Genomic DNA, 19,136 nt, shown 5'->3' with positions numbered 1-19,136 from the left:
CAAACTGGCTCTGCATGTTCAGGGAACAGGGCAGGAAAGTTCACAGCCTCACTCTGTCCACTATCATCAGCCACAGTGCACCACTTGTTTTTCCATCTTCGAAAGGCCTGTAGACACTTCTGTCCACTAATACCTGTCTCTCTTTGTATACATTTTTTTCCAGAAACCTTTTATTTAAGGACCATACACTTCATGCAATTCATAACTTTAGAAATATACTGATTCTTTGCACAGTACCCACCCTCCCACCCCTTTTCCTCCTCTTTCTCCTATTCCCATTGTTATTTTTTACTAAGATCTACTTTCAATTAACTATAATCATATGACTAACTCTATACTAAGAGTTCAAGAAATTGCATGAAAAAAAACTGTTCTTCAACAGTTAAGACAAGGGCTATTCAAAGTCACTGTATCTCAGAATGTCAATTTCACTTCTATAGATTACCTTTCAGGTGCTCTATTGGTTATCACAGGTCAGGGAGAAAATATGGTATTTGTCTTTTTGGGACTGGCTTATTTCACTAAGTATGATGTTTTTCAGTTTCACTCATTTTGTTGTAAACAACAGAATTTCATTTTTTTTTAATCGTTGTGTAGTATTCCATGGTGTACATATCCCACAATTTCTTTATCCAGTCATCAGCTGATGGACATTTGGGTTGATTCCATATATTAGCTATTGTGAATTGAGCTGCATGTAGTATGTCTTGAAATCTGGTATTGTGATGCCTCTGGCTTTGTTTCTGTTGTATAAGATTGCTTTAGCTATTCAGGGTCTCTTGTGTTTCCATATGAATTTCAGCATCATTTTTTCTGTATCTAAGAATGTCTTTGGTATTTTGATTGTTATCACAATGAATCTGTAAATTGCTATCAGCAGTATGGACATTTTGATGATATTGATTCTTCCAATACATGAACATGGAAGATTTTTCCATTTTTTTCTTCCTCTCTTTCTTTCTTTAATGTTTTGTAATTCTCATTGTAGAGTTCACTGATATCCTTGGTTAAATTTATTTAGAAGTATTTAATTTTTTTGTGGCTATTGTGAATGGGATTGATCTTAGAATCAAGCCATGGCATTGTCTATGTATACAAAGGCTACTGATTTTTTGTGTTCATTTTTTATCTTGCCACTTCACCAAACTCATTTTTATGAGTTCCAATAGTTTTAATGGAGTCTTTTGGATGCCCTATATATAGAATCATTTCATCTGCAAACATCCTCCTTCCCAATTTATATCCTTCTGATTTATTTTTCTTGTCTAATGGTTCTGGCTAAAACTTCCAGGATTATACGGAATAATGATGGTGATAGTGGGTATCCCTGTCTGGTTCCAGATCTTAGTGGGAATATTTCCAACTTTTCCTCATTCAATAGGATGCTAGCTGTGGGTTTATCATAAATTGCCTTGATTGTATTGAAGAATGTTCATTCTATACCCAATTTGCTCAAAGTTTTTATCATGAAAGGATATTGTATTTTATCAAATGCTTTCTCAGCATCTATTGAGATAATCATATTGTTTTTGTTCTTCAGTTTGTTAATGTGAGGTAGCACATAGATTGATTTGTTAATGTTGAACTATTCCTGCATACCAGGGATAAAACCCACTTGGTCCTGGTGAATAATCTTTCTGATGAGTTGCTGCATTCAGTTGGCTAGTATTTCATTGAGGATTTTTACATCTATGTTCATCAAGGAAATTGGTCTATAGTTCTCTTTCGTTGTTGTGTTTTTTTTTCAGGTTTAGGAATTGAGGTGATACTGGCTTCATGAAAGGAGATTGGGAGGTTTCCCTTCATTTCAATTGTTTTGAATAGTTTGAAAATAATTGGAGTCAGTTTTTTAAAAGTTTGGTAGAATTCAGCAGTGAAGCCATCTGGTCCTGGGCGTTTCTTGATCAGTTATTACTGATTCAATTTCCATCTTGGTTTTTGGTTTGTTCAGGTTTTCTATGTCTTCATGGCTCAATTTAGGTAGGTTGTATGTATCCAGGAATCTATCCATTGCTTCTAGGTTTCCCAATTTGTTGGCATATAGTTCTTTGTAGTAATTTCTGAGATTCTTTTTATTTCTGTGGTGTCTGCTGTTACATTTCCTTTTTCATCTCTGATTTTATTGTTAGGTCTTCTCCCTCTTTTTTCTCTTTTCCTTTTGGTTAGTTTGGCCAATGGTCTGCCTGTCAATTTTGTTTATTTTTTCAAAAAACCAGCTCTTTGTTTCTCTGGGTTTTTTTGTTTGTTTTTGTTTTGTTTTTTATTTTTTTATAGGTAGAGTTATAGACTGTAAGAGAGACAGAGAGAAAAGTCTTCCTTCCATTGGTTCACCCCCTAAATGGCCACTACGGCCAGCGCTGTGCTGATCTGAAGCCAGGAGCCAGGTGCTTCTTCTCAGTCTCCCATGCGGGTGCAGGGGCCCAAGCACTTGGGTCATCCTTCACTGCCTTCCCGGGCCACAGCAGAGAGCTGGACTGGAAGAGGAGCAACTGGGACTAGAACCCAGTGCCCATATGGGATGCCAGCGCCACAGGCGGAGGATTAACCAAGTGAGCCACGGCACTGGACCCTTCCCTGATGTTTTGTACTGCTTTTTTTGTTTCAATTTTGTTTTTTTTTCTTCTCCATTTTTAATTATTTCATTTCTTGGGGCCAGCGCCGTGGCACAGTGGGTTAACGCCCGGCCTGAAGCGCTGGCATCCCATATGGGCACCAGTTCGAGAAATGGCTGCTCCACTTTCTGTCCAGCTCTCTGCTATGGCCCAGAAAAGCAGTAGAAGATGGTCCAAGTCCACGGGGTCCACCTGCATGGGAGACCGAGAAGAAGCTCCTGGCACCTGGCTTCAGATCGGCACAGTTCTGGCTGTTGTGGCCGTCTGGAGAGTGAACCATCGGATCAAAGACCTCCCCCCCCCTCTCTCTGCCTCTCCTCTCTCTGTGTAATTCTGACTTTCAAATAAATAATCTTTAAAAAATCATTTCTCTTCTCCTACTAATTTTGGGTTTAGTTTGCTGTGGTTTTTCTAGGTCCTTGAGATGCAATAATAGTTCATTATTTGGTGCCTTTCTAATTTCTTGATGTAGACACCGAGTGCTGTGAACTTTCCTCTTAACACTGTTTTAGCTGTATCCCGTAAGTTTTGATGCATCGTCATTTGCTTCCAGAAATTTTTTGATTTATTCAATGACCCACTGTTCATTCAGGAGCATGTTGTTCAGTCTCCATGTGTTTACCTATGTTCTAGAGATTCTTGAGTTGATTTCCAGCTTCATTCCACTGTGATTCAAGAGGATGTATGGTATGATTTTGATATTTTTGAATTTGCTGAGACCTGCTTTATGGCATAACTTGTGGTGTATCATAGAGAAAGTTCCATGCATTGGTGAGAAGAACGTGTATTCTGCATCTGTAGGATGAAAAGTTCTGTAGATATCTGTTAGATCCATTTGGTATGTATTGTCAATTAACTGTGTTATTTGCTTGTTGATTTTCTGTCTGATCTGTCCATTGCTTAAAGTGGGATATTGGAGTCCCCCATTACTACTGTATTAGAGTCTATGTCTCCCTTTAGATTCATTAACATTTTTTTAAGCAACCAGGTGACCTGTAATGAGGTGCATATACATTTATAATAGTCACATCTTCCTGTTGAACTGATCCCTTAATCATACATAGTGCCCTTCTTTGCATATTTTAACAGTTTTTGTGTTAAAGTCTATTTTGTCTGATATTAGGATGGCTACACCAGCTCTTTTTTGGTTTCTGTTAGCATGGAATATCTTTTTCCATCCTTTCACTTTCAGTCTGCGTGCATCTTTCTTGGTGAGATGTGTTTCTCGTAGGCAACAAATAGATGGGTTTTATTTTTTAATCCATTCAGACAGTCTGTATCTTTTAACTGGAGAGTTGAGGTCATTTACATCCAAGGTGACTAATGATAAATAACGACTTGACTTGGCCCTGCCATTTTTCCATAAATATTCCTATTGTTTCCTTTGGATTTCCTTTGTACTTTTACTGGGAGATTTTTTGCCTTCACTTTCTTTCACAGTGATGACCATGTTTTGTGTTTCTTTATGTAGCGACTAGGACTAGAAATGGTGCCTGCATGGGATGCCAGCACTGCAGGAGGCATTTTTACCCACTACACCACAGTGCCGGCCCCAACATATTCTTTTAATTTCTGTTTGTTATGGAAGGTCTTTATTTTACCTTCATTCATAAATTACAGCTTTGCAGGGTACAGTATTCTGGGTTGACAGTTTTTTTCCTCTTATAAATTGGAATATATCTCACCATTCTCTCCTAGCCTGTAAGGTTTCTGATGAGTAGTCAGCTATGAGTCTAACTGGAGATCCTCTGAAAGTAACCTGGCATTTCTCTCCTGCATCTTTTCCACATGTTTTACTGTAGGGAGTTTACAATTTGTCACAGTGAAGATCTTTTCTAGTCATGTCTATTAGGAGTTCTATGTGCTTCCTGTACTTGGACATCCCTTTCTTTGTCCAAATTGGGGAAAGTTTTGTGTAATTATTTCATTAAAAAGGCCTTCTAATCCATTCTCTCTTTCCACAGCTTCAGGAACTTCTAAAACCTATCTATTGGGTCGCTTATGAGTATCCCATAAATCTCCAACAGTGTTTTTTAGTTTTCTAATTTCTTCTTCTTTTTCTTTTGGTCTGAATGTAAAATTTCCAGATACTTCTCTTCATATATTCTTTCTTCTGTTTCACCAAGTCTGTTGTAAAGGCTTTCCAGTACATTTTTTATTTGACCTCCTGAATTTTTCATTTCTAATATTTTGATTTCTCTTTGAATAGTCCATTTCATGGGAAAATTTTTCATTCATGTCATGTACAGATTTCTTTACCTCTTGAATTTGCTTCTGATCACTTTTAAGTAATTCTACAATCAATTTTTTGAAATCCATTTGGCATTTCATCGATCTCTTCATCTTTACATTTTAGTACTGAAGTGCTATGTTCTTTGGGGGATGTCATGTTATCTTCCTTATTCTTGTTTCTTGAATTGCTGTGGTGATACTTTTTGTTCTTATTTTTTCTCTGTGATGGCTTTTATCTTTGGACTAAGCCTTTGTGGAGTGTCTGCTCTTTCAGTGAATATATACAGGCATGAGTTGGGTGTAGTCAAGAAGTTCTGTTCAGTGCTCCAGGGTGAGGGGAGTCCCCAAGGTTACACCCACGTTGGGCATGGTAAATCCTTTATTATTATTATTATTATTGTTATTATTATCAGAGGGGAGGTTTATTCTGCTCTGTTGGTCTAGACTCAGCTCATCACCTACTCTCCTCAAAGTAGACCAATGCCTGGGTGCTAGCCCTAGTAGATACAATTTTCATCCAAGCTGCCACAAGAACACCCAAAGGATCTGTGCAGTCCTCGTTGTAAACCCGGATCCTGAAGCAGTGACCCTCACTAGGCAATCTGGGAGCCCTGAACATGTGCAACCGCCCACAGTGACTGCCCCAAGTCCCAGCCACACCCTGCGCCCTCCCATGCAGTCCCATCCTGGCACACAAGGCTCCCACAGTTACAAGTCCCCAGTACCCTGTCAGTTCTCCCAGCCAGACTCAGGCATCTCCTCTCAGCTGGTTGCTGGGCATGCAGACATGAGCTGGAGCAGCTGTTATGTATGTTCACTGGCTAGTTACAGGCACTGGTGCCAGGTGATTGTGCACAGAGAAACGCGCCCATTTTTTTTCCCTCTAGGTTGGCAGGTATACTGTCCTCCACAGGGCTCCAAGTTGGATTCACACCAGGCTCTTCCCACAGCTTTATCACCATTGGCTTGGGCTGCTGCAGTCTGGTCTCACCTCACTCTCCAAAGCTGGTGCTGAGGCTCTCGGCTGCTGGGGTCCTGAGTTGTGCACATCTACACCCTCCACCTAGGTCCGTGGTGTCCCTCTTAATTTGTATGGAGTTTCCTCTGCCATTTTCTCTTCCCTGAGATTGCACTCTCTCCACTTCTTTTTTTAACTATCTTCCCCTCGTCTAGAGCAGTAAACTCCTTCCATAATACACCATCTTGAAAACTCCTGTATCCATTTTTTTAAAAAATATTTTGAACCTTTCTTTTCTACCAGGAAGTGATCATACATGATCAATTTTCCAAGTGAAAGCATCGTCTGTGAGGCAGTTTGGAGAAGACCAATTCAGAAGTACATGTGTTACATCTGCCCTGGCCACTGGCTGTTCCTTGGAGCCCCTTTTCAGAGGCACATTTGAACATGGGCTTCGCAAGGCTTGCAGTCACAAAACGGCTTCTCCCAAAAGTACTGTTCACTTAGACTCAGCCTGGGCTGAAGAGTCAACGAGAAGTTTGCAGCAAAAGCTTAGGGGAGGGGGCCAGCGCTGTGGCGCAGCAGGTTAAAGCCAGTGTCCCATATGGGTGCCGGTTCTAGTCCCAGCTGTTCCTCTTCCTATCCAGCTCTCTCCTATCACCTGGGATAGTAATGAAAGATGGCCCAAGTCCTTGGGTCCCTGTACCCATGTGGGAGACACGGAAGAAGCTCCTGGCTCCTGGCTTTGGATAGGCACAACTCTGGCCATTGCAGCCATCTGGGGAGTGAACCAGTGGATGGAAGACCTCTCTCTCTTCTCTACCTCTCTCTGTAACTCTTTCAAATAAATAAAATAAATCTCTAAAAAAATTATTTAATAAAAAGCTTAGGGGAGGTCTTCAAAGCAAAGAAGAACCATAGATGTGTTTATGAAGAACTCCATGCTGGAGGAGGACGGTGCCTCTTCAGGAGTTGGGTTCACAAGCGCACTTACCTTTTTCAGGTCTGCTGAAAGAGGGGACGTGTCAATGGTCAAGCAGGGCTCGATCCTGTTCCAGAGCACTGCAACAGGTGGTTGCACAGCCGACTTCAACTTCTGCAACTAAGCAGATACAGGCATCACACAACCATGTCTCCCCTGAAGTACAGGGTAGCAACAACTTTACAAAACTGGAAAAAAAAAAAAAAGTTCACAGTGTGAAAACCCAAGTCCATTAACTTACAAAATGCACCCACACTGCCAAGTTGAAAACACAATAACCAAATACCTAAAGAAGTTAAAAAAAAATAACCATTTCTTTAAAGCAGTGATTCACTGGGTAATTTCTGAAAAGGTATCTCCAGGTAAAGTCCTTCATCTATGAGTTTCTCTCCTCATACCAAGTCTGGAGGGAGAAAAGTGAGGGACTGACAGAGAAAACTGTTCCCTCTCTCTTCTAACATTTTTAGGGCCTGAAATACCTGCTGTAGATCAGAGATTCCATCAGCTCTCAAAGGGTCCGGATTTAAGAACTGCAGTAGTCTGCAAAACAGTTGAGAAGGAATGACCTGAAGGAAAAAGTGTTTGTTTCCTCCCTTGCATTGTTATTTTAATTCTTCCTAAGTAGAGGTAAAATGGACTACACATCCCAAGGCAAAGCTATAAAATCATGGCTTGCCCTGTTGTGTCTGGTTTATGAAGACGCCAGCCCATGGGAGCCATGCCAGCTGCATGCTTCCCACTTCCCACCCCGAGCCTGCATCTGTGCTGCAGCAACCCTGGGCCTAGGCCCTTGTGCAGAAAGGGGGCCAGACCATGCTCGGGAATGACTGGTCTACTTCAGTATCTTTATTCTATGGCTGAGAAGACAGGATCAGGGAGGACTTGCCCACTACAGCTTCTGCTAACTCAGAGAAGAAAATCAACACTTCTTTCCTTCAGCCTAGGCCCCAGCCCCAAGTGGGTAAGGACTAGTGACAGCCACAGAGAACTCACAAGCCAGAGGAGATCACAGATGGTGGATCTCTCTCTCTCTCTCTCTCTCTCTCACACACACACACACACACACACACATATACCCAGGGGTCCTCTTTCCTGAAACTTCATTCCTGGAAATGGAGTTGCTTAATGCACAAGCTACAAGACCCAGATGTCCACTCACTGATGAAAAGACAGAGAAAATGTGCTGTATCCATGCAATAGAATATTACTCAGTCATAAAGAAGAACAAAGTACTCATCTATACTATGACAGAGATGAATTTTGAAAGCACTGTACTGAATGAAAGAAGTCAGTTACATATATTACATGTTTCCTTTTATATACAATGGTCAGAATAGGAAAACCCACAGAAAGTAGATCAGTGGTTGCCAGGGGCTACTGCAAATGGATCCGAGTTTCTTTTTGTGCTGCTGAAAACATTCTGGAATTAGACCATGCTCATGGTTGTACAAGTCTCTGAATATACTAAAGCCACTGAACTATGTACGTTTTAAAGTACATGAGGGTGGGGCCGGCACTGTGGCTCAGTGGGTTAACACCCTGGCCTGAAGCGCCGGCACCCCATATGGGCACCAGTTCAAGACCTGGCTGCTCCACTTCCCATCCAGCTCTCTGCTATGGCCTGGGAAAACAGTAGAAGACGGCCCAAGTCCTTGGGCCCCTACACCCGTGTGGGAGACCCGGAAGAAGCTCCTGGCTTTGGATTGGCGCAGTTCTGGCCATTGCAGCCAATTGGGGAGTGAACCATCTGATGGAAGATCTCTCTCTCTCTCTGCCTCTCTTCTCTCTGTGTAACTCTGACTTTTGAATAAACAAATCTTTAAAAAAATAAAGTATATGAGGGTACATCAAGAAGTTCATGGAAAATGGAATTAAGAGATAGAGTCTTGATACAAAACATTTTTGAATTCCATGTATAGCTTTTTGCAAAATATGCATTCCTGTGAACATCTTGAAGACCCTTATTAATACTTTACAGGGTAAACTCTTGTTATATACTATCTCAGTAAAGTTATTTTTAAAGACAAAGAGAGAATCATAGAAGAGACAACATTCCAAAACAAAACCTTACAAGACAGAAAACAGATGGGCAGGTGGTTAACTGCCATGGCCAACCCAAGACAAATGATGCTGAGCTAGCCACGGGAGGCTCAACTCTATCTACACAGAGAAATCTCCAGAAAGTCCAGGGTTGAGGACCAGGCTCCTTTGGTTATGGCAACATCACAGGGAACTAAACAAAGAGGGCAATCTCTGGCTCCCCTGGTTCTTCTCAGTGCTCCCACCCTAGGGTACTATCAGGGGCTGGTTCTCGGGAGACAATGAAAGCAGTCTTCACACTGGGGCACCAGAGGCACAGCCGAGGAGGAAGCGTTACCAACTCCAGGTTCTCTGACTCACTTGCAAGCAGCATTTGGCAAGAGGCCACCATGCAACCCAGACAAGGCTTACCGGGGGCTTATCCTCAAACACTAGAGACAGCACAGCAAGAAGAGGTTTCGCCACCTGACTCCCTCACGGGAGCTGAACAGGTACTTTTACAGGGTTGAGGAGGTGTGAACTCCCCACACACAGCGTGTGGATCAGCACCCAGACTGCACTTCTGGTTCATTCTCCTTGGCACATGCCATTTTCGTTTGGTTTGCACTTAGCTCAGTGCTCTGTGTAGGTGACTATGGGTTTCTGTACACATGACACACTCAAAAAACAGTGTGCTACTCACTACCATCACCCCAGGAAGGCCACATACGGGTCACCCAGGGGTGTTCTGGGCAGGCATGCAGACTGGGGAAGTTCCTATCATGGCAGTAGGGGATCTTCTGCAGTCAGGGTTTAGATAGTCCTTGTTCCTGACTGGTTTGGAGCTGGGGATGGACACACAGTAAGTCAGGAAGAGCTTAAGGAGAGGGGGACAAAGGTCTCATCGTGTGTAGTGCTGTCTGCTGAGGAAGGACAGCTGAACTCTAAACCTTGGAGGTGTAAAATCCCTTGCCCTCAATTAGACCTTGGCTCTTCTGATGGAGGGGTGGGTGACAGCCCCAGCCAGTGTCAGCCTGACACAGAGCTGCTGGAGATCATCTGTTCTTCCCTTGAGGAGATGTCTCAGCTCCATCACTGGCTCGCAGTAGTAGGTGGGCTCCTTGGGAGCGGCCTATGGGGCTTAGAAGAGACCTGCTTTACTGGGAGAGGTAGGCCCAGCTGGGGACTCCTTTGCATTTTACTGCAGTAAGGGTGGCCAAGATCCCTCAATAATGGTCCTTTCCACTCTAAGTTGTAAGCAAAACCTGGTCCCCTGGTTGAAACTGGGCATGGGATGATGTCTCCTGAGGAGTTGGCAAACCTGCACTCCATGTTCCAGGATGACTCTCGACCTGTCCCGGGTTGATCAGGCCCCTGTCTGTGAGGTCAGTGGTAAGGAAAGGTCTTCCACACATCACACCCCTGGGGGCAGTGTGGACCCTGAGGATTGCTTTGGGAAGCTTTTGGTCCATGGTTTGTGTGTTTCTTGGCAGAGCGTGGCTATGGTTTTCTCAAGGATGTGATTCATTTGCTCAACCTTTCCAGTACACTCGGGGAGCCAGGAGGCATGTAACTTATGGCATATTCCTGGGGGCCTGAGAGGGTCTGGGCAACACTTGCTAAGAAGGATGGCCCATTATTACTCTGGAGGGATTGAGTCTAAAATGAGGGATTATCTCCCAAAAGAGGAGTCTACAAAGTTCTACGGCCTTTTCAGTGCAGTGGGAAGGCACCCTCCACTCTGTAAAGGTACAGGTGAACACCAAAAAGTACTGGAGTCCAGATCTAGGGAGCATCTTGTAAAACCCATCTGTCAGTCTTCTGGGTGTGTCCCTCCATGGTGGAGTGGTTTTATCAATGAAGGTAAGACAGGATGGTCTGGGGGATTATTGTGGACACATGACTTCACAGGGCAGGGTCACCTACTTTATGGTTTTTCCCTGTAAAGACCCCATAGATCAGTTTCTACCAGTTTCTCCCACAGCGGGCAGCATCATGGAAGAGTTTAATGAGCTTCTGTTGGTCTGATCCTGGGAGAACTCCACTATTTTTGAGGAACCACTGATATCCTCATCTCGTATCCCAACCTCAGCCTCCTCATATTCTTGCTGGGGCTACTGGGGATGGCTGGGGAACGTGGAAGGATCTATTATTGGGGTCAGCACCTTGTCAGGCTCCGCAGGCTGATCCCCCTCCCCCGTTTGGTGGCCTTCTCTTCCTACTGTTTCCCTGGTCCACGCTGGATGCATCCTCTCAGTAAACAACTGCCACCTGCTGAGGAAGCTGAGCTGCCTCTCAAAGAAGCATGATTAGGTCTTCATGTTTAATACCAGAGTTTTCAGCTCATGACATTCCCCTTTCCTACCATATGGGTGGTGTGGGCATGCAGTTACCAGAAACCTGTACTTTGAATAGGTATAAATATTGAATGTTTTACTTTTTCCCAATTATAAGGCCTGAATCTGAGCGATCAGTTTGTCCTCTTGGTCTGAGGTTTGGGGTGATAGTGCTCCTGCTCTATGGCATCAGTTAAACTCTCCACAGCATAGCCTGCCACCCACACTGCTCCCTCTGTAACAGCCCTTCCATCCGTGTGCCATTCAGCACGCAGGTTCTCGAGGGGCTCGTCCCAGAGGTCAGGCCTGCTAGAGGAGGTCTGTCTTACAGTGACGCTGCAGGCCCCTCACCTGGGCTGGACAACACACTGACGCTGCAGGCCCCTCACCTGGGCTGGACAACACACTGACACTGCGGGCCCCTCACCTGGGCTGGACAACACACTGACGCTGCGGGCCCCTCACCTGGGCTGGACAACACACTGACGCTGCGGGCCCCTCACCTGGGCTGGACAACACACTGACGCTGCGGGCCCCTCACCTGGGCTGGACAACACACTGACACTGCGGGCCCCTCACCTGGGCTGGACAACACACTGACGCTGCGGGCCCCTCACCTGGGCTGCAAGGTGGACGCATGTTCAGGTTTAAGAGTCTGACAGACCTGTCAGGGCAATCTGGTAGAAGTCTTCTTCCTGTCAGCCAATGGTGCCCTTTGACTTCTAACACTGTCTGCACCTGTTGAAGGGTTTGTGCCTCTATGGGTTGTCCCAGCATCAATTTAGAGGCCTTGTTGACCAACAAGGGAATGGCAGCTCTGTTCTTAGGCAACTGGGCTATCCCTGAACCAGAGAGCTCAGTGGTTCTGAAAAGAATGCACCAGTCTCTGGATAGGTCTTAGCCTTTGAATCAGAACTCCTAAGGCAGCTCCTAACCTACCAGACATAAAAATGAATGGCTTTTCTAGGTTTGGAAGTCCTAGAGCCACGGCGTAGCCCAGCTCTGGCTGTAGGGCCTCCAAGGCCTGCTAGCATTCCGGGTTCCAGAGGTACTTGCTCATCATGCTTTCATGCTTCACATAGGGGTTTTGCCAATAATCCATAACTTGGGATCCAGATGCAGCAGAAACCTGACATTCCCAGGAATCCCTGAAGCTGTCCTAGTTTTGGGCACCAACAGGAAATAACTGCTTTTTTCTATTCCACAGTTAGGACACAAGACCCTGGGTCTACATGTAGACAAACTTGGGCTTTTGAGGGGGAGACTTTGTACCTTATTTATTTTTTATAGTATTATAATCAGAATCTCACTGAGAGGGGCTGGTGATCACAAACCATCTACCTATGATACTAAGGACCATTTTTAGGGTGAGTTCTCTCAGTTCTGTAAGATGGTCCCAAATGGTGGGTCTATCTCTGAAACTCTGAGGAGGCATGGTATAAGTGGACTGTATAGTTTCCCGAGTGTCCAGGTTTCTATACACAAAGGCAAAAAGGTATTAGGACTCTGAGTTAAGAGGAATTAATTTAAAAAGGCATCTTTTTGGTTCAGGACAGTATATAAATGAACCTTTCCTCTCCAGGTATCTGAGTAAGTAGAGTGTATGTGTTTGGGATAACATAGTGACAGGAAAAACCGCCTCACTCACTACCCACAGGTCCTATACTAAGCAGTACTCCCCATTTGGCTTCCTGACTGGGAGAACCAGGGTGCTGCAGGGTAAACTGACAGGCTTAATCAATCCAAGCTCCAGGGACTTCCAGAGCAGGGGCAGATTCCTTTCGTGGCCACTGTCTGATGGGTACTGTCTCTTTCACAGATATTCTACTGGGGAAATGTTATGGGCTAGCCCTGGGGTGGAAGTGTCCCATACAGATGGGTCTACTTGATCTTTAACACTCTCAGGAACACTGGCATGTTCTGGGTTCTTGGGGTTGAGAAGTACTGACAGGCAGCTGCCTGTGATGGCTCACCATCATTTGTACCTGGTCCTTTCTAGGGAGACAGCAACCCCAAGTTTAGCTCAGGAACATATAAAAGGGAGTGGGTTAGACTGGTCTCATAGGCAAGGGGGGAAGTAAACTCTTACCTTAGGTTGACTGTCTGCACCTGTTACCATGCAGTCGCAGTTGGAGAGGGGGCCGACAGGATGAGTCAGGACAGAGTAGGCGGCTCCGGTGTCCACAAGGAACTCAGTTCCCCTACCTGCCACTTCTAGAGTGCCTGGGGTTCTGCTGGAGTGATGGTGAAGGATCGTGCTGAAGTCGGAACCGAGCAGGTGCCTGGGTCTCATCAGGAGGTGACCGCCTGCCTCCCATCCAAGAGGCTGGCCAGGAGGGGTCTCTTGCCAGGGTCCCCCAGTGGCCCTCTAGCCTGCAATAGGCACTCTGGCTGCATCTGTGGCTGGTGTACCCTCTCTGGTTGTCTGGTCTTCTGGGCTTTTGGGGGTTCCTCCTGGAGTGGCTAATTATTTAGGGCAGCAGAAAGCTGCACCACTTTAGCCAATCTATTACCTCTGCTCATCTCCTCTGTCCTGTCTCAACTGCTGGAAGACCCTGAAGTCCTCCTCCGCCATGATCAACAATCGGGTCTGAGGTCCTGCCTCAGTGTTTGTTTCTTCTAATGTCGGGGCTGCCTGAATGATAAAACACCCAGCAAGTAAGGCTCACACTCAGCAGAGTCGGGATCTGTGCTCATGTATTTCCTAAAGGCTTCGGTGAGCCAGCCCAAAAAGCTGGCTGGTTCTCTTCCTTTTCCTGAATGGTCCCTGTTAACTGTGTCATAATTAACAGGCTGCATCACACACCTTTTCATCCCCTCTGTTATAAGGCAATAAGCTATGCCATCCTGTCTCTCAGTCTGATCTACAATCCCACTGTGTTCCTGATCTGGAACCACTCTGTCCCTACCTGGGATACTGAGTGGTGACAAAACTGGTTGCTCGTTCTCTGGCCTTCTTGAGGAAATGCACTGGGGGCACAACAAACAACAACATCTTGCCTAGTAAGAGGGTCAAGCTTAGCTTTGTAAATTCACCTCTAAACCTCCACTATCTCAGAAAGCCAGCTAAACTGTTCTTGAGGTAGTCCCAGCTCAGTTACTGAGAAAGAAGCATGGACTTTGGGACTCCACCTTCCCCACCTGCTACTCCTCTTAAAGGAAAGCAGTCTGGGTCGTAGAAGGTGGGGTGGGAGAGAAGACAGCTGTTTCTGCAGCCCAGTGGAGGCCCATCAGGAAGGGGACACAGGTGGGTTGTTTCTGATGCTGGTTGTGAAGGGGTGGAAGGCATGGAGGAGGTGACACCAGGGTTAGCGTCTGGGATGCCAACAGGATGAGGACAAAGTGGTAGAAGCCAATGGGGGTCAAGGAGCTGGGGTTCTAAAGATGAGGTCAGTAACTAACGGTCAGGGACTGCAGGACGGGGTGCCTAGGAACAGCAGCCATGCAGCCTCAACAGGAATCATGAAGCTTGGGGTCCCGACAGAGCTTCAAAAAAATCTTGACCACAAGGAATTTCTCCACATTTTCCCTCAAAACACAAAAACCCAGTTAAAGAATGGTGTTATAAATTAGTGACCTGTTCATGGGCCATGTCTCTTGATCCTCTCCTTGTACTGAGGTCATACCATGTTGAATAAAAAGTAACTTTTTCCTTTTTAGCCATCCAACCTAAACTGTTCCCAAGTGTTTAAGACGCAATCCAGGGGACAGTGTCTCGGATACTTGAAGTGTTTCCCATATGGGCCCTTCAATGGAGTCTGTGGCCTATTATTAAAGGTCCTGGGACTGGGTATTGTCTCCACCAGTGGGCAGCTATCCGTGAATACAAGCACCCTGGTCCTGACCCACCTGCAGATATAAGCAGCAAGAAACAAAGTAACAGTCAAGATCAGAGAGGCAGAAGGATCAGGAGGAAAAATCTCAAATCTGCCTCTATGGACTCTGTGTGGTAGGGGATGATCCCCACCAGTTCTCCATGATCCCTGCTGGGTGATATCCATGGGGCACCTGAATCTGAATGCTTAGAAGCTCCAGCCACCTTGCAGGTAGTGGGAGCCGTGGCTGGAGGGCAGGAGCAAGATGATGTCCTGGGAGGCAAGATCAGAGTAAAAGGATATCGACTGGGAGTTTTCAGACAGGACTAAACCAAAACCAAAGCTGCAGCTCCAGCAGTCAGCTGTGTTGATTCTACCCAGTAACCAGAGTGCACAGGGGCAACCCACCTGTCCCCTGCTGCGTGATCAGTGCCAGGAGCCAACAGTTTCAACCCACCCCATGTGATGTCTGCCAAGGTGCCTTAAATCAAAATCCAAAACTAAAACCAAAAACCAAGCCCGAGGACTTAAAGAGGAAAAAGAGAGGAAAGAAAAACAGGTGAGAGGAAAGAAAAACAGTGGGTGGGGTAAGCTGGGATTCTGGGAGGTCAGAGAACTCTCCAACAGCAGAGACCCTGAAGCAAAGGCACAGGCAGCCACTGCCCCACTGAGAGAGGGTTCCATCTGTCTGTACACCCACCAACCCTCACCTTCCCCAAGGGGAAATACTCCCTTTGCCAGGTTCCAACCAGAAACATGTTACTGACCCCAGGTTCTTTGGCTCACCTGCAAGTATCAACGCACAAGAGGCCAATGTGCAACCCACACAAGATTCGTTGGGGGTTTTGTGTTGGAGCACAAGGTGGAAAGCATGGCATGAAGAGGTTCTGCCAACTGGTTCTCCAACAGTAGCCGAACAGGTGCTTTTATGGGGTTGGGAAGGTATGGTGACTCCCTGTTGGCACAAAGCATTTTGGTCTGCACCTGGCTTAGTGTCCTGTGCAGAGGTGCTCTTGTGTTTTTGTTGTTGTTGTTGTTGTTGTTTTTTGCACACAACACCCTCAAAATGGTGGCGTTACTACCACCACCCCAGGAAAGTCACCTATTGTTGCATGAGTTACAGGGGGCAGGTACAGGTTGAGGAAGTCCTTTAGCAGGGCAGCAGGGGTCGTCTGTGGTTAGGATCTGATGCTCCTTGCTCCGATTGGTTTCAAGCTGGATATGGACACATGTCAGGTTGGGAGGGGCTTGACTGCATAGCCCCTGCTTCCATCCTGTCTCAGAAGGACTGTACTTAGAAAGAGGGAGGTTAAGCTAACAACTGAAAAATGACAGTTTGATTGGCTTCTGTCACTCAGCACCCAGGACCCTGGCAAGCAGATCTTGTCCCATGGCAAGAGACAGGAGGACTTTTCCTGGGGCATCTGACCTACTGAGGAGGAAGGACTAGAGACAGACTTCAGAGGTTCCCCCACAGCAGCTAACTCCACGATGAGACTCACAGTCAACGAGCTGTTGGGCACTCAGAAGCCTTAGGAGGCTGGTTAGGCCCCTACATGAAAATAAAAGCAGACAAAGACCACAGCCATCTAGGGAAAACCTCTCACCTTGCAGAGACAAAAATAACTGTATCTTGCAAAAAATAGAAACACTACAGGGAGAAGAAGTCTCCACAAAATTAGTAGTATCCTTAGAGAAATAAGAGAAAACATCATTAAGAGGAAACAAGGGTGGGACATCACATAAGAGAGAAAAATCCAGCAAAATACAATTTAATATTTGAAATTAAAGACTCAGTAAAATTAGAAAATAAAGTTATGAAAATGTCCCAAAAGTAGAGCAAAAAGAGATGAAATAACAGAAGAAAAAATGTATTTGTATTTTTAGCATTTTTTAATTCATTTGGAAGACAGGCAGAGAGAATCTTCTATACATTACTTTATTCCCCCAAAAGCCTGCAATAGTAAGGGCTGGACCAGGCCAACACCAGGACTCCATCCAGGTTTCCTACATGCAAATGCACTTGGGTCATCACTGGCTGCTTCCTGGGGTACAAATTAGCAGGAAGTTGGAGTCAGAAGCAGATCCAGGACTCAAATCCAGGCACTCCAATATGGAATGTAGGTGTCTCAAGTGGTGTATTAACTGCAGCACCATACATTTTCTCCAGAAGAATATTAAAAGAAAAATTTCCATGACCAGTCCAGGAAATCCAAGATGTGACTCATGGTTCTTGAAAGACAAGAATGTGGTGCAGAAGAGATCAATAAAATAGAAAGGCAAGAGTACTTTCCAAAGTGAGAGACATGAGTTTACCAATGAATAGGATCCACTGGCACTGCAGCATGAAATCTCCCCACACTGGCTCTAACGGGAGAACTGGTTAGTTTCCAAAGAGTTTAAGAAAATGCTTTATGGTTTATTTTCTTTTTCTTTCTTTTCTTTCTTTTTCTTTTCTTTCTTTGACAGGCAGAGTGGACAGTGAGAGAGAGAGAGACAGAGAAAGGTCTTCCTTTTGCCATTGGTTCACCCTCCAATGGCCGCCACGGCCGGCGCACCATGCTGATCCAATGGCAGGAGCCAGGTGCTTCTCCTGGTCTCCCATGGGGTGCAGGGCCCAAGCACTTGGGCCATCCTCCACTGCACTCCCTGGCCACAGCAGAGAGCTGGCCTGGAAGAGGGGCAACCGGGACAGAATCCGGCGCCCCGACCGGGACTAGAACCCGGTGTGCTGGCACCGCAAGGTGGAGGATTAGCCTAGTGAGCCGCGGCGCCAGCTGGGAAATTCTTAAAATCAGATTTTCCTGGTATTCATTTGTTCCAGATCACTGAAAAAGGAGAACTCTGAAAGGCCGGGAAGATTCTTAAATAAGGAATCAGAAAGGAGAGGACCTCTCAGCAACAGAAGCTGGAGACCAGAGGATGAAGCAGAAATGCATTCAAAATGTTCACCCACTCTATGGATCAAGTGTGCCGATAGTTTAAAAGCATTTAGGGGAAGTTTCAAAAATTGTATCTTTCATGTTTCCCTTCTCTGGAAGTTACCAAAGGATGTTTTCTACCAAAATAAGAGAGTAAAACCAAGGAAGAGAAAGCTGGGAGGTCTAGGAGAAAGGATTCAGTTCAAGAGTGTTTCCCAAACATGGAGCTCCTCAGGCACAAACCAGGGCAGGCCAGAGGCTCTGGGGAGGTCTCCAAGGAGACACAAGTGTAGACAACAGAGGGGACTCTAGAGCTACATCAGTAAACAAACACATATTCTCTTTCTTTCTCTCTCACATACACACACACAGGAAAAGCAACAGAAGATAAGGAACTCCATCACTCTCGGTTCCGTGCTCAGAGTCTGTGGACACTGAATGTCCATCTCACAGAATCAGGATGTCGGAGGATGGGATCATGGGAGGAACACATGTGACTTCAAGAGGGAAGAGAAGTGGTAACCAGAGCTCACCAGCCAGTGTACTCTGGCAGAGCACTCTGGTTAGGAAAGACAGCTGCCCAGCATCAGGATTCCACAGCCTCTGTGAAGCTCATTTCAGTCTATAAAGCTTTACTAAGCACTGGTGATGAAACCCTGATATTGAGACAGTATTATAAAGAATACATGTATTTGGGGGCTACCATTGTGGTGCAGTGGGTTAAGCTGCGGCTTACAACAATGGCATTGTTGTGCCAGTTCAAGTCCCAGCTGCTCTGCTTCTAATTCAGCTTCCTGCTGATGGGCCTAGGAAGGCAAGAGAAGGTGGCCCAAGCACTTGGACCCCTGCCACCCATGTGGGAGATCTGGATGGAGTTCCTGGCCCAGAACTGGCTGTTGGAGTCACTTGAGGGGAGTGACTCAGCAGATAAATCTCTCAAGTTCCCCCAACCCTTTGCTGCCCAACAGCTATGCCTTTCAAACAAATAAATGTATCTTTAAAAAGAACACATGTATTTAGAGAAAAATTTCCATTTTAAGTAAGCGGGTAGTACAAAGTAGGCAAATGTGAAAATGTTTAATGGTAGACAATAATAAAGAACATATTATAGTAAGAATGAGACAGAGGAAAGACAGGCTAAGAAATGAAAAGAAAGCCACAGGGTCATAGACATTCCAGATGACACACAGGAGCCAACTGGCCAGCACTCCATTCTCCCTGCACCCAGACCACCTCCTTAAGCATTCGTGAAAGTACTCTC

The 19,136-nt window shown here is 45.5% G+C and overlaps 1 protein-coding gene across 1 annotated transcript in view; it reads right to left on the bottom strand.

The window, feature by feature from the left end:
* Window positions 1-19,136, bottom strand: part of LOC127486059 (putative ATP-dependent RNA helicase TDRD12) — a 98,103-nt gene that overhangs the window by 23,373 nt on the left and 55,594 nt on the right. Inside the window, exons 12-13 of the mRNA XM_089319082.1 lie at window positions 7,264-7,324; window positions 6,797-6,904 (exon numbers count right to left, since the gene is read on the bottom strand). Coding sequence (XP_089175208.1) covers window positions 6,797-6,904; window positions 7,264-7,324 — 169 coding nt within the window. The remainder of the gene's footprint in view (window positions 1-6,796; window positions 6,905-7,263; window positions 7,325-19,136) is intronic.

The sequence above is a fragment of the Oryctolagus cuniculus genome, chromosome 18 (assembly GCF_051225735.1).
Source record: "Oryctolagus cuniculus isolate XC-2025 breed Fujian yellow rabbit chromosome 18, ASM5122573v1, whole genome shotgun sequence".
In the NCBI taxonomy this organism is placed as follows: Eukaryota; Metazoa; Chordata; class Mammalia; order Lagomorpha; family Leporidae; genus Oryctolagus; species Oryctolagus cuniculus.
This window is presented reverse-complemented; position numbering and strand designations above follow the sequence as displayed.